The sequence below is a fragment of the Bison bison genome, unplaced genomic scaffold (assembly GCF_000754665.1).
Source record: "Bison bison bison isolate TAMUID 2011002044 unplaced genomic scaffold, Bison_UMD1.0 scf7180017864533, whole genome shotgun sequence".
NCBI lineage: Eukaryota > Metazoa > Chordata > Mammalia > Artiodactyla > Bovidae > Bison > Bison bison.
The window spans coordinates 8,738,537-8,754,389 of NW_011495082.1; the positions used below are offsets into that span (position 1 = coordinate 8,738,537).

Consider the following 15,853-nt stretch of genomic DNA (forward strand, 5'->3'; position numbering starts at 1 on the left):
CAGTATAACTCATCCCTTAAAAATAGTTTGTTCTTAGCAGCTATGACAGTTTTTTTTTTTTTTAAAGAGGCTTTACTTACCCCAGACAAGGACAATGTATCGCAGCGGAATGAAGTACAGGATGACTGTGAACGCACAGAGGGCTACAATGGCCAGCCAGCTTAAGAATGGGACGGTCCAGTTGAAAGTACTGAATGAGAAATCAAACACATCAGCAATCTGAGCACTTCACACTTTTCTCAAAGATGAAAATGAATGTGACTACAGATCTAGGAAAGATTTATTTCTTTGGGGAAGAGATGCCAGTGGTTGTGGTCTTTCCTGAATACAGGACCCAGGTAAGGGGTGTTGACATCAACCCCTCCACATTGGCTGAGGTGACTTCAGGGTGTAAAGTCGTCATACTACTTGGGTGACTTCCTAGGGTTTAAAAATCTTTTTCTACTTCTAAAACTAGTACTCAATCTTGTTTTCTCCAATTTCTCATAGAGGAGAATGCCCCTGGGTCTACCATTCTTTCTTCTGTGAACTCTCACATAGGATTACCCACACTGGAAATAAAAATATCGCCAGCAGTTGTCTATAGACCTAAATCTTAACACTGTAGTGGAAATCCTCAGAACTTTAGAAATCCTTAGAAAAATACTTTCCACTTCAGCTATGTTTCAGATGGAACTAGAAGTCAGCAAGGGGAAATTTTGAAAAACTTTGTTCCCATCATTGCCCTCCTCCCAGCAGTGCATAGATAATTAGGAAGTAAAGCTAGCGTTATCTGCTGTTCTCCCTGCATTGTTTCAGCAAAGGAGAACATGGCACAGTTGAAGACTACAAAGGAAGTTGAAGCTGGAAAAGGATGGGCTTTTGATAATGTAGAGGGTTAGAGCCAGGGATGGACGCAAGACTGAGTATTGACAGGGATAAAACATCAGAACAAAGAACAAAAGTGGGATCAACGAACAGAAGGAGAAGTTATACAAAATAGTACCAAGAAGATGGGAAGGACTTCAGTGGGACAAAAAGGAAAAATCACGACAGAAGGCAAACAGAACATGGAAAGAACAGATATTTTCAGGCTTTTTGTGTAGAACATCCGTAGTAAGTCTCTGATAGTTTTTAAGAGAGAGTGACAAAATTATAAACAGACTCACTGCGTGGAGCCTTCGAGGTCAGGTATATGAACTGTGTCTCCATTTACAGGCATACTACTGCCTCAGTGCTCGGCCCCCAAGGAGGAACTAACGTATGTTTGAGTGACTCTAGCATAATTTAATTAAAACAACCAAAATTAGTAGCAAATCTGTGTTCAAAGCCTAGATTCTGTTTTGTGACTTTAGGTGGTTGACCTCTCTGAGCATCAGCTTTCCTGGTATAAAATAGGGACAGCTTTCACTGTATCCAGAAAGACTGGCAGTGATGGCAGTGTGTTTTCGTGAATCAAGCTGATGTTATTTAGAGCCATTAAGCTCCAGAAGTACTGTACAGCACTTCTTGGCAGTGAGAAGGGCCCCAGAGACACTTGGAGAAAATACTGAAATTGTACATGATACGGATAACTGTCAGTGTTTATTTCTTATAATTTCCTGGTAATGGATGCTCTATTCACTTGGACTGGGTTTTTCCAGAGAAGTCTGTAATCCAATAAAGGATGTTTGTCAAGAGATTTTCTCATGTACTACCCTTCAGCCTAATACTTAAAGAGTCATTCCTTAACTTTGTGGCATATGACTTGCTTTTTATCTTTCTCTAGGTCACATCTCCTAAATTTTTTTTCCCCCAATAAAAAAGCCACAGTTTGATCGAACTGGGTTGTCTTATTTTTAGTAACTCTTGGGGTCTGGCTTTTCTGTCATGTTTTTTTATGTCCTATGGCCAGAGTGAGCGTCGTGTAATTGTCACCAGGTAAAGGAGCATGCCTTCCCTCCTCACTGACGCCTGTAGTTCCCTTGCTTCTGCCCGCTGTGGAGAGAACAGAAGGCTGAGGGTCTGTGTGCTCTCCCGTGGTTGAGCTCAGAGCCGTCCGTCACACCATCCTCACGCGGAAAACCCTCCTCCTGGGCAGCCTCACTGAAGTGCTCCCTGTGTTCTTATTCCTCTTGAAAGGATAAATGGCAATGAATACCAGTGTAGCTAATGTCAGAGGAAAAAAGACCGCCCTTTTTATTTCCACAGTGCATCATGGAATCTAAATCTAGAATGTGATCCTATACCATTTCCCACCAAGAGATGCTATTCAAGAAAGTTCTGGGAGGATTATTTCATAACAAGATGTAATTATGGAGACTTCCATTTTGCACTTAAAGATTGCATCTAAATCTGCTTTCTAGATAGATCCATTTTATCCAATGTGACTCCAGGGGAGTTTCTCTCATTTTAGTAGTCCAAAGATGATTATGCAGAAGAGAGTTCCTACAAGACTCACTAGATTCTAGGCTATGTTCTTGTACCTCAGCCTACACCTGTATCTCTGTCTACCCCTTAGAAAGTTCGATCAAATCCAGTTTTCCCCACGGCTGGTCCATAGCCACGACCTGGTTATTTCCTTCAACTGGCCATGGTCTTTTCCAGTACCAGTCTGAGGTCTCCTAACACCCAGAGTCACAAAGAAGCCTCGCCCCTTCAGGCACTCACAGTCCTGACCTCAGAGCTGACCCGGGGTCTTCTGCTATAAATGAGATATTCCTGTCAGATAGTCCACACACTGTACCTCAGGGAAAGGACAACACCCAGTAGGGGAATGCCCCATTTAGAACTTTACACTCTGCTTCTGCAGAAAGGTTGTGGAGAACAAGGAAACATTTCTTAGAGATGGAAAAACACAAAGAAGAAGAAAGATGTGGAAATCAATCTTTAGAAGTCTGATACTGAATGTTGCTTAAAAGTCCCATTTGGGAGTCAGAGGGAGGCTGTTGTGTCTAAGGTGAGAAAGTGGAAACTCAGCACCTATGCATATGTGGAAATGTATTAAAAATTATACAAAATAAAATGCATTATGCCTTGAAACATGAAAGGCACCAGATGAATGACCCACACCTTTAGTTTAAATAATTTACTCCTTTCAATTTCTGTGTATGCCCAAGCATCCAAATCTGCCGCATACTTTTGGTTATGAATAATAAACAATGAATAGAGATATGAAACTAGAAACATATAGGCTTATCCAGGTATAAAGCACCCCTTCTTGAACAGACCATTTAGAAATCATTATGCAGGCCAATTTTCATGTAGTTTAGTGGCATAAGCCCTTAGTATACTTTTCACTGATTATTAATTATAAATCTACCTTACCATTTTTATAAAAGTTGTTTTAAAATATATATTAGTATATAAGATAAAATAAAATGCAAATTATGTTTCTTAATTTTACTTTTGTTCTCTGTGAATCTCTAATTTCTAACTTTTAAATTATAAAAATTGTTTATTTTCTAAATGACAAAGTATTAGTTTATTTCATCTATAATTATGATCTCAGCTAGTTAGAATTGAAAGAATATTTTCCAGGGTCCTGTTTATAATATTTTTCTAATTTAACTTTATTGATGAAACTAACTTGACCAATAATAAAATACAGGTGTGTCTTGATTACCTGAAATCCTCATTTAACTGGGTTTATTTTTTTTTTTCTATTGCAATTTCATATTCTAAGAACAAAGTCTCGTTGTGAAAATGTGCTAAAATTTAGGACGGTGTTATTTTTTTCAAAGCTACAAGTATGACTTCTTTCCAACCAATATGTTCTAAATTTCAAGGAGGAAATTGACAGAACTTTCATAAAACCAAAGACTGGCAGAAACAAAGTAAATAATGATGAAACTGAGCAATAGATCACCCAGACGGAGTGTCCCCTGCCAGAAAGAATGTGGCATTTCACCCTCTGAGAAACAAATGGACACTGTCCCCCAGAAAGCCAGGGCTCGCATGTCAGCATCACTCACTTCTTTATCCTTTCGCCAAAGGAAGCCACTTCATCTAGGATGTTCTGGACACTGATACATACCTCCTGGATGGCATAAATTTTATTTATAAATCCCTTTTTTTCACTGTCCTAAAACAATAAAAAAGAGATTCTATGTGAGTAAAGGTATCTATATCCTTCAGGGCTTGAATTCTTTTCATTGTCAACACTTACATTCTTAAACATAAATGAACTTCATTTTTCCATGGATATAAGTGGATGCATGCAGCCCCTGAAAATTTTAGACAAGAAGGGAGGTGGAGCAGGAAGAGCACTCAGCATTGGAGACCTGTGTTAGTGTACAGGTGGCTGCAAAGCACAAGACTCAGATTCTGTGGCTCTTGCCCTGATGAACAGAAACATTTCAGCAGGGGGACAGGAACCGTGAAGTTGTAAGAGGGAAGTCAGGTCTCTGAATGACCAAATCTGGAATCTCTGCTGACCCTGGGCCCACCATGACATGATACTTAGCAGACCCAGTTTTCTGGCCTACCACCCACAGACATAAGTTTGGTCTTGGCTCCAGATTATTTTAATAGCAGGGAATGCTGGGTGCAAATAAGACCTGTAAGCAATGAAAACTGCAAGAAAAAAAAATTTTTTTTTATTAAAAATAATAAAATCAACTGAAATCCAGTAAGTGGACACTTCTAGACAGCACCTTAGGGACAGCAAAATACATAGCCTGGGCCCTGTCTTAAGAATAGAGCTACATACTTCATGCTCTATTAGTCAGGGTTCTAACTAAACATTTTCCCCCTATTTGTATTTAATTCTTCCTTTTAAAACGTGTGCTGGCCCTAAGCTGTGTGCTCCAGCAGATGGGTGATTAGTCAGGGTTCTAACTAAACATTTTCCCTCTATTTGTATTTAATTCCTCATCTTAAAACTTGTGCTGGACCTAAGCAAAGCTGGTGTGTGCTCCAGCGAATGGGTGCAGATTGAGCATAAAGCACCCAAAGAGTGGTGTGAACCTGGGGGGAAATGTGCACGTTTTGTAATTTTAGACCCAGAGGAAGAAATAATGGTGGCCTTTCACGATAGAAAATTCTGCTTAGTAGCCTGGCACCAAAGGCACTTGCCTAGGCTGTTTGGTGGAGACCATCCAACCCATGACTCCATTTCTCCATGCCAGCTTGAATCTCTGTGGAAATGTAGATCCAATTTCATTACTTTTAACTTCTGAACACTTGCACACTGCCAGAACACTTGAGACCTCATGTGGCAGTCAGTGCTTGCTGGAAGCAGCCAGGAAACCAGAATAATAATGTCGTCATGTTGCACATTTACATACTGACTTTCATTTTAGCAGAGTCTAAAGCACTTTGCACTGTGAACACTTGCTGGGGCTGGCATCCTGCCACCTTGGAAAGTGAGGGCAAGTGAATGACAGGTGTGTGGGCAGCCTCCAAGGACAACAGGGTACAGTGGGATTGGGGATGTGGATGCCAGTTTCATAACATGATCTTTAGATACCAGTTACTTAGAGCCTTCACTTTAAATTTAATTCCCACAGGAGATACTGCCTACATGATTCATCTCACTTATGCCAAACGGACCGTCAGGCAATGAGGTAGATGAAATGCATGAGGCTCAAAGTTTAGAGAACAATGACACACTCTCGGAGTCCCCACTGTCTTCAAAAGTTGCCCTTCACTTGTCATTACAAACACGGGTGCATCGATTTCTGGTCTTTTTTCCCCTCCCCAGGAATAAAACAAAATGCATTCATTTCACCTATGCAATTGTACATTTTAGAATAAAATGGACAACCAGTGGCTCCTTCTTGTTCCTTTTATAATTGCAGAGTTGGTCTGCTCTAATAATCTCCACAGCCTTCAGTGTTCTCTGTCAAGCACCAGCTAAGTTCATTTACATCTATGAAGTAATGTGTTCTTACAAAATATTTTTCTACATGCAGAATAAGTTGAAGATGAAGCATGCTGGTTATACAATGAAAGTTTACTGAGAATAAACTCTAACCAGTCTGAAATTATGAGGTGAGTATTTCTTTCACAATAGCAAAAAAATGTATAAGGTACTTAGCCATACCTTAACAAGAAATGCACAGAATCTTTATTAAGAAATTAGAGATAATATATTTCTGCAATGGAAGACTGAATATTAAAAGAATGTATTCTTTTAGTTGAACATAAAAGTTTAATTTTGCAAGCAAATCCTGATGTGTTTGGTGTAAAATGGGGAGAATTTGATGAAGTATTTTTAAAATTTGTTTGGAAGAGTACCTATAGCTAAGCAATGTTTGCAGAAGAGAAATAATGAGAAAGCATTTATTGTACCAGATATTTATGTAATTAAAATATGAAAGATGAGCATTAAAAGAGGAATCATTGTATGATAAAGCACCACCATAAATCTATCATAAAGAAGGAAATATTATGTTACTGGGTAATTGCTTTAACTATTAGGGGAAAATTATATTAAATCATGCCTTAATAGATTTTCAAACCTATTTGAGATAGCTCAAATCTACCTCAGCATCTGTCTCAAACTAAAGTATCCCAAATATACATTAATTTAAAAGCAAATAACTAAAAAATTATAAAAGCAGAAGAAAAGATAGGTAAGTTATTTACTGACCTTGGAATAGGAAAGAACTTTCTAAACATACAAGCAGTAAAGAAAATCACAAAAATAATTAGTAGCTAAAGTTACATAAAATAAAAACATATCAAAAGTTATAAATGTAAAAGGCTAAGTGGGAAAAAAATTTCAAAAATATGACAAATGAAGGGATGGGATTTCTAGTATATTCAACAAACATCTGAAGCAGTTGTCATGGCAGTTTTTTTTATAGTAACAGAAAAATCATTAACATCTTGGGTATAATTAATTATGTTAATACAAATGATAGACTATTAGGAAATCACAAAATACTGCTTAAAAGAGTGAAAATACTTATGATCTACTAGAAATTTAAAAGAATGGGAAGTAAATGTAATATACAGCATAATCCTAACATTTTTGAAATGGGTAGGATGGAAAAATGATGAAGGGAATATGTCAAAATATTAAAGGTAAAAAAAAATATATTAAAGGTAAAATGGATGTTTGCCTTCCTCATGCCTTCTTATAATATTCAGATTCTTTGCAATCAATATATTTTACTTTTATAAACAGAATAGTTCCCTGATTTTCTATAACCACTATAAAAGTAATAGGGATAGAAGACATAAATGAATCAGCAGTCACTGGACATGATTTTATATGGTTTATCTGCTTTTTCCTTAATTTATTTTTTTGTATTCTAAATTATTTTTAGAAGTAAAATGTAAACACTCATTAAGCTCCATAAAATGCTCTTCACATAGCTCATTCAGTCCTCACCACCATCCTCCAATGTATTTTCCCCTACTTTACAGAAGAGAAAACAGGCTCGTGGTAAATGACAGCACTTGGAATTAGGACTACGACTAGCCAACTCCAGAGTCTATTCTCTGCATGATATACTGTGACCTCATTCTACCCAAGAAGATTTCAGTTCCTGCCCAGGATCCCTGTGAGGATAAACAAGAAGAAAAGACTTGCAAAGATTTGGAAACTTATTATTATAAACACCATGATCAGCAAGAAAATGAAATCTAGAAACTTGATTCAAAAATGGAAATTGGAAGGTTGTTAGAAACCACCAGATTTAACATTAATAATGCAGTGTGCAAATATAAAATACGAGCCCTTCATTAATAAGATGTGTCATTTTAGGCATCTACAAAGACTATTTTTAGTAGATACTTTAAATCCAAGTACTAATGTTGAGTATTGGCTAAAGAGTTTTTAAAAATCTGCTCATTTAAAATTTTTCTTCCTTCTACATACCCATCCCACCCTCCAAGCTTGTCACCCCTGGCCACCAAAATTCAAAATAAAAAAGTCTGGAGTGTTGGCAAATTTTGAAAAGGAAATGCTTTGGGATAAAATTTTTTATTTTAAAATCTTTCATCAAATTCTATATTCCTCCACTGAGGTCTCCAACCAATGAAGTAATTACTCTTTATATACAGTATATGACCCCAAACTGCAATGGGTAATGGAATTGCTCTGTGTTGCTTTCCAATATTTCACACTTTTTTCATTAATGTTCAATACTTTATTAGTAGAGAATAAATTAGTACATTTCTTTTATTGTCGTTTTTACTTTCCTTTATAAACCAGCCTGGATGGAAAAAAATATCATAGGGTAGTGAATCATTGAAAAGCTTGGAAATTACACTATTGTTTCCTTTTTTTTTTTAATGCATTATTAAGGTTTCTTTTCAAGATGTAAAAAGAAACTTACCCATAAAATAGAACTATAACTGTAAATCTGAAAACATGTGAGATGTATATTATACAAGTTTTTTTTTTAATAATTCCATATGATTTTTAAAATCTAGTTATTTTCAGTAGTCCACAAAGTATCCATAACTGCACACCTGAAATGTAGTGACTCTTTCATAGTCACCTATTTTACTATCATGTATCCCATTAGAAAATGCACTGGATTTTCCGAAAGAACTCTCTGGTCCTTAGCTGTGAGATATTTAGGAAACTTTCAAGACCTAAGGAATCAATATGTGCTCCCATTCACAGATTCTGTTCCAAAAGAGAACAAGAAGCCAAGGTGATAGGTGTCAGGGGATGTGTGTTCTGTGGGGTTGGGCTCCTTGTGCACCCAGCTGCATCCTGCCAGTCACTCACACCAACGAGGTCACTGTCGGTCCTGTTCACGTCAGAGAAAATGAATCTGTTGGACACCTGTGCTGTGTTCAACACAGCAGGCGTGTAGAACATGTTGCTCAAAATATTGATGTTATAAAATTCAACTTACTTCAATTTCTAGGGTGAGAGCGTGTCTTAAGAGTGTAAAGGGGGAGTGCTATGAAGTGTCATATCAGGACGAGCACAAAACAGAACTGTCCTAGGAAACCAGAGCATAATTCACCTTACTTATAATCTTCTGGAGGAGGCATGCAGATGTGCACCCCAGAGAGCTCATCTGGACCATAATTTTGCTTTTCCTTTAAAGTCCCGCTAGGTAACCTCGCAAAAGGTGAGCAGTAAGACTTAGGATATTTGCTATGATACATAATCGTGATAGTTTACTGTGGACTGCAGCTCTTCTGTGAGCAAACGTAGCACCAAGTATACAACTGTGTTTGGAATATGTTTCGTGTGATTTATTTTTTATACTAAAGATGGTTTTAGTGTACAGCTTTCTTAGTTCACTCAGTAAACTTGGTTCACTCACCTGGTCTTTTCACTCATGCCCTGCAAAACCGACTTCCTCTCGGATCTATACTTCTAACCTATGGAAATGTTAGACATGAGGTATTGGTTGAATAAAAGCACATAAAGTGGCAAAATGTTTTCTTTGTGGCAATATTCCTTCTTTTTTTCAGGCATAGGAACCTACCTTGCAGCCTTAAATCTAGAATACTGAAATTCTCAGAGAAATCAACAACTCACAGGGACTCTTGACTACTGAATCTCATCTCAGTGTCTTATACAGTTTTTATGATATCAAATCTTACCCAGGTTACTGGGTGCCGTGGCTCTTTTTCCAACATTCACCTTGAAAATAGGAACCCTCCACTGAAATATTAAAGGTGTCTCAGGTATGGTTAAGGCTAAGAAGACAGATGCAGGGGGCTTCCCTGGTAAAGAATCCTGCCAATGAAGGAGAAACGGGTTTGATCCCTGATCGGAGAAGATCCCACATGTTGTGGAGCAGCTAAGCGCACGCACCACAACTGCTGAGACTGTGCTCCAGCGCCCGGGAGCCACAACTACTGAAGCCCAGGCAGCTAGAGACTGTGCTCTGCAACGAGAGAAGCCACCACAGTGAGAAGCCTGCACGCCACAGCCAGAGAGTAGCCCCCATCGCTGCAACCAGAGAAAAGTCCATGCAGCAACGAAGACCCAGCACAGCCAAAAATAAATAAATACAGAATTAAAAGGAAAATAAAATCTGTTTTGTCTGAAGTATTGCTACCCCAGTATTTAAAAAAAAAAAAGATGGACACCATTTAAGACAGTATATTTTCTTTTAAAAAGTAAGAAGTATTGTTATCCCATTGTTTTTTAAAAAAAAAAAAGATGGACACCATTGAAGTCAGAATATTTTCTTTTAAAAAGTAAAACAGTTCTCAAAAATATTTACGTTTCACGGTTATAAAGAGGACTAAGTTAAATAAGATAAACCACATAGAGCTCTTAGTACAATATCTGCTGCAAATAATATAGCAGAAGTAGTATAGCAGTAAAACTTGGGATACAGTTCCTTATCAAGACAATTCAAATTATTTTTTATCTATTTTTGTTCCTTTGAAACAAAATTTTGAAATATTAGAACTCCTCAATATATCTAGAGGAAGGTAGGGCAACCCACTCCAATATTCTTGCCTGGAGAATCCCATGGACAGAGGAGCCTGGTGGGTGACAGTCCACAGGGTCGCAAAGAGTTGGACACGACTGAAGCGACTTGAGTATGCCTAAACATATGAAACCTCTTATGCGTGTTTAGTCGTGCCCCAGATGACTTCGTGTCAACTTGTCAGATTCCATTTTAGAAAGTGATATTAGTTTCTTTATAATGTTACATTGAGTTTTTTTCCCCCCTCCTTCTGCTGACTTTACATGTTTTCTTTTTTTTTCCCCCAGAATGAACATTTACCTGGTCTTAATTTTTTTTGCTTCCTCTATTCAGTATACTTTGCTTTCCAGTACTCATTTTCTACAGTACAATTTTTAATCACATTTAGTTGTGCCTCACCCCATTAATGTTATACATTCTGCATGTAACTTTAAGTGAAGTGAAAGTGAAGTCGCTCAGTTGTGTCCAACTCTTTGCGATCCTGTGGACTGTAGTCCACCAGGCTCCTCCATCCATGGGATTCTCCAGGCAAGAGTACTGGAGTGGGTTGCCATTTCCTTCTCCAGAAAGGTGATTGCAAAATAACAAAAATTTGGAAAGCACTATCCCTTGGGCCAAGCAATGAAAACGGGCATTTAAAAATGGCAGCTGGCACTCTTAAAGGTTTGATGAAAGCCAGGAAAGAAAGAACAGAAGAAAACAAGGGCAAAGAAAGGGAGGGAGGAAAAGAGGGAAGGAAAGAAGGAAGGAGAGAGAGAAAAGGAAAAGGATGAAAGAGGAGACTGAAGGAAAGAGAAAGGAAATGGAAGAGGAAAACTTGAAGAAGGGACACCCCACGGGACAGGAGGATGAGGAGCAGACAAAGAACCTGGGGGAAGTGAAGGTGAATATTCTTGAAGATGACTTGAAGCCAGGCAAAAACGAAATCGTTCACTACCCACCTTAAGTTCTAATTTTTTATTATTTGTAAAAAGGCTATACATAAAATATTACCTTTCCATTAAATATAAATGTAGATAAACCTTACAGAAAGTACCCAGGCGGCACAGATGAATCTGCTGTTGGGAGGGAGAGTTCCCTGGAGCCCAATTTCTTTCTACTCAAAACCCTCATGTAGACCTCGAGGGATGTACCAGTCTCCCTCTCTCTAAGCATTTAAGAAAATTCCTTGTAACTGTCCAGTTCCTGTAATCGCTTGAAAGATCAGGGCTATATATCAGTGTCAAAACCTTTGACTAATCTCCTTGCCAGCAGGCAGGAAGTACACTTTCCAGGGGGCGGTGCTATAGATGATGCCATCTCTTGGCGCTCTGTCCCAGGAGACCGCTCTGCTTTCAGATGGACTCTCAAGGGAAAGGGCCACAAGGCCTGGCTCCAGGCTGACCTCAATAGAAGCCACAGCAGAAGCCCCAAAGCTGCTGTTCCCAAGCAACCAGACAGGAAAATCAGTGACAAAGGAAACCTTCACCCAGGACAGTCCAAGTGTTGAGATAAGAATTCTGCAAAGTCAAAATGCACGCATTGTAGAAAGGTCTAGAAAATGTGTAAGCACACTCAGGATTATGGTGGCCTAAGACAAGTCACTGTCTGTCCTTGGGATCCTTTGAAAAAAAAAAAAAAGGTTAAATTAGGTGTGTCCTAAAAAATCCCTTCTGGTGATGATTAGCCAGTTTACAGAGGAGATAGCAAGGCTGTGGAATAGCCTCTGCCCCCGGGGCTATTTGGCTGATTTATTTGAGGACACCGTTTATTTGAGGACACGGCCGGGAACAGAGTTTCTCCTGCACTTTCTATGGGCCCAGTACTGTCAGCCTGACTGCCGATAGGGAGCAGAAGCCTGGGCTTGCTTCTGGATCTAAACAACAGTGCCGGGCGAGTTCTTCTTTATCCCAGTTTCTAATGAAAAAGTTGTGTGTACATGTGTGTTTAAAAGCCTCTTTCGAAATCATTTGTTTCATTTCCAGATGTGTTTTTAAATCTGACTGGAGTTCAAATGCACAGCTTAGGGGGCAACTGAGTTTAGGGAAGGCTGTAAACCTTCTAGACAACCATAGTCTTCAGCTCAGTCACTCAGTCGCGCCCGACTCTTTGCGACCCCATGGACTGCAGCACGCCAGGCCTCCCAGTCCATTACCAACTCCTCGAGTTTACTCAAACTCATGTCCATCGAGTCGGTGATGCCATCCAGCCAGCTCATCCTCTGTCGTCCCTACTCTAGATTTCTGACTAACTGGCTCTTTGGTTAACCCTAGTTCAGGTTGTGCTTCCATTATGGCCTTAACTGTGTGATTTTGAGCAATTTACTTATCTTCATCTGTAAAATGGGGGTAATTATGGAGCCTCCCTCCTTGATGGTTATAAAATTGAGTTTAAAGCATTTACTGCAAATGTCTAGAACACAGAAAGTGCTTAGTACATACTAGCCATTAATGTTACTTAACAGTTTGCAGAGACTGAAAAGGAAGCACTGAAAAACTTTTTAAATGATAAATTTTATTAAATATTCATAAAGATGAGAATTTTCTCCTCCTTATTTGTGATACCTAAGGAATACTATGCTTATATAATTTCTTTGTCATTAAATTCAATCAGGTTATCTCTGGTTGTATCATTTTACATAAGCATGTATCGATTTACTTGATCTTTGCAACAGTCACACAAGGGTGAAGGGTATTATTACTCTCATTCCCTACATGAGCAAACCAAAGACCAGATGCCTTTCATCCCAACTCAAACTTCTACCCCCATCTATGCTCACTCTCGTTTGGTGCCCCCAGCTGTATCTGTCCTCATCTGAGATACGGGATTTGAAAAATGAGGAGTCAATTCATCTCTTTACACTATTCCCTGCTTGCTGAAAGCTGCACACTCTCTAAGGCCGAAGTCAGTCATACTCAGCAAAGCATACACCTTTTTCTCATGTGATTTTTATCTGTCAGCACTTATGCAGGTAACACTTCCCATTAAATCAGTGGTTTTTTTCTTCAACGAGCCTCATGGCTGAATCAGAGCCAGGATTTATTATTTTATTTTAAACAGCACGAGCTTTGCTGCCAATCTGCTTACTAAAAAAGTAGTTTTAAAAAGATTCCTTTTACTAACTATACAAAAAAAAAAAAAGCATATACATGAAGGTATGGAACTCTGGAAGATGTTTTCTTGAATAGGTTTGTTTGAAATTGTTCACCTCGTATAGGACTTTATTAAGCATTTTTAACTTATCTTCCACTTGGATGGCAGGGGCAGGTGGTTTCCCCATTTTATGGATAAGGAAAGGGAGGCTTGGAGAAGTTAGGGTCTCATTACTCTAGTTAGAAAGAGTTCCTGGAATTCCAGGTCTCATGACTGAAACTGGACTCCTTTCAGGTCACTGTCAAAAAGCCATCAAGTAACATATGGTATTTCTTCACTACATTGTTTTAGATATTTAAACTTGGCTCTTCCCAAAAACTAATCTTGAGTTTAATCAAATTGTGTGAGCAAAGAATCACATTAGTGTTATAAAAGCAACGCTCTCTGTGACATCTCCGAGACCGAGTAAGGATTACTTTGTGAAATCCGGAGGCTATTTCTCTTTACAAATATTTTACAAGACAAACTTGTACCTTTCTAAAAAAAAAAAAAAGAAAAGACATCTGTTGTAAATTACTCCCTTAGAGAAAGAGAGAGAATCACCCTCCTTTCTTCCCATCAGAGCTTAAAAGAGATTTGTTGACATATTCTAAGGCCGGCATAGACAAAACAGTACAGGAAGGAGGAGGCGGTCAGCAGGACCAGGGCTTGGCTTTGCTTAAACTAATTCCACATGCCCCATGAACCATTAGCTGTTTTTTATTTCCTGCTCTAAAGATCTGTAGTGAAAATAATCTGGGGTAGGGAAAAGCTGCATTTATTTTTTTTTCCCCCAACAAGATGCTGTGTTAGCAAATAGAACATATGAGCCACCTTCAGCAAAGCAAGGTCTTTAATAATCCATTTTTCAAACACTACTGGTATTTCCTTTCCAAACAGAGATGGACTCCGACTGGAATCAATTTCATCATTTGTACGGTTACAATTGCCAAGTTTCTGGAAATAATTGCCATTTAAATACTGGATAATATTTTTTTATATGAAGCCAACAACAGTTTTATTGCTATTTAATTTCTGTGATTTGTTTGTTTGCTGTAAGTTTTCGGGGTTCTGAGAGCACAAAGTTTGGGGATAGAGAAAGGTCTTAAGAACAAATCAGGGAAAATGCAATGTCAAAGCCATGTTGATGGCCTGACTTGAATCCACCAGACAAGGGAAATCAGCATTAGGAAAAAATAATTTGTTCCACCATTTGGGGCTTTTCTTCCTCAGTTTCCCTATAAACTGCATAATCTAATATGTGTGCTCAGTCACTCAGTTGTGTCTGACTCTTTGCGACCCCTTGGACTGTAGCCTGCCAGGCTCCTCTATCCATGGGGATTCTCCAGGCAAGAATACTGGAGTGGGTTGTCATGCCCTTCTCCAGTGGATCTTCCCAACCCACAGATTGAACCCAGGTCTCTCCCACATTGCAGGCAGATTCTTTACTATCTGAGCCAGCAGCGAAGCCCATAATCTAATATAATCCACCATTTCAGACCTGGCCATAATGTAGCAAGTTGAGGACAAAATTGAGAACTTAATTGTCCTCTTTAAGAAGACAACAGGGCTCTTCAATGAAATTCAACAAAACAGAGGCAACGTGGGTACAAATAAAGGGCATGCTGAATTTGAAGGGAACTTGCCCATCTTTCTTTATCGATGCCATATGTAGCACGTCCCTGAAAAACAACTTTGTGCTCGACGGGATGCTGCTGATATATGAGGTGGGCCTACCCCCTAAACCCCTTTCTTACTGCAGACTAAATCACAAAAACAGGCTCATCCTGAAATCAACCTGGAAGAAAACAACAAAGGCCCACTCTATCACACTGATAGCAGCTCCTGGGCCTGTCCTAATCAGCAGATGGCCACTGTGGGCTTGAATCCTGCTGTGTGCATTTTACAGCCACGCAAACTTGTACAATTTACTCAGCCTCTCAGGTTCTCAGTTTCCCCACCAGTAAGATGGAGATAATGTCTACCTGAATGTTGATATGGGAACAGAAAGAAATCACATACATAAAGCCACTGGCACGTTAGTAGATATTATATACTGATTAGTTTCCTTCTCCCCACTAATTTTCCTTCTTCCCAAGGGGAAACATTCTCTTCTTCTTTTTTGCCTAATTTCCCTTTCTCTTATTGTCTTTTTTCTTTTCTGAGTTTTAGAAGCCGGATAATCATTAACTTCATTCCCAGGGGCACTAGTGGTAAACAACTCCCCATCAATGCAGGAGACAGGACAGACTTAGGTTTAATCCCTGGGTCAGGAAGATCCCCTGGACAAGGGCCTGGCAACCCACTCCAGTATTCTTGCCTGGAAAATCCCAAGGACAGAGGAGTCCCATGGGCAAGCTACAATCCATAATGTCACAAAGAATCGGACATGACTGAAGCAACTTACACACACACAT

At 39.0% G+C, this 15,853-nt stretch overlaps 1 protein-coding gene across 9 annotated transcripts in view; it reads right to left on the reverse strand.

The window, feature by feature from the left end:
• The window catches only part of MCTP1 (multiple C2 domains, transmembrane 1), a 563,225-nt gene that overhangs the window by 16,477 nt on the left and 530,895 nt on the right, over positions 1–15,853 (reverse strand). For all 9 annotated transcript variants that reach the window (XM_010831935.1, XM_010831934.1, XM_010831936.1 and 6 more), the window contains 2 exons: positions 3,933–4,042; positions 81–190 (listed from right to left, as the gene is read on the reverse strand). In XM_010831935.1, the coding sequence (XP_010830237.1) occupies positions 81–190; positions 3,933–4,042 (220 nt within the window). The remainder of the gene's footprint in view (positions 1–80; positions 191–3,932; positions 4,043–15,853) is intronic.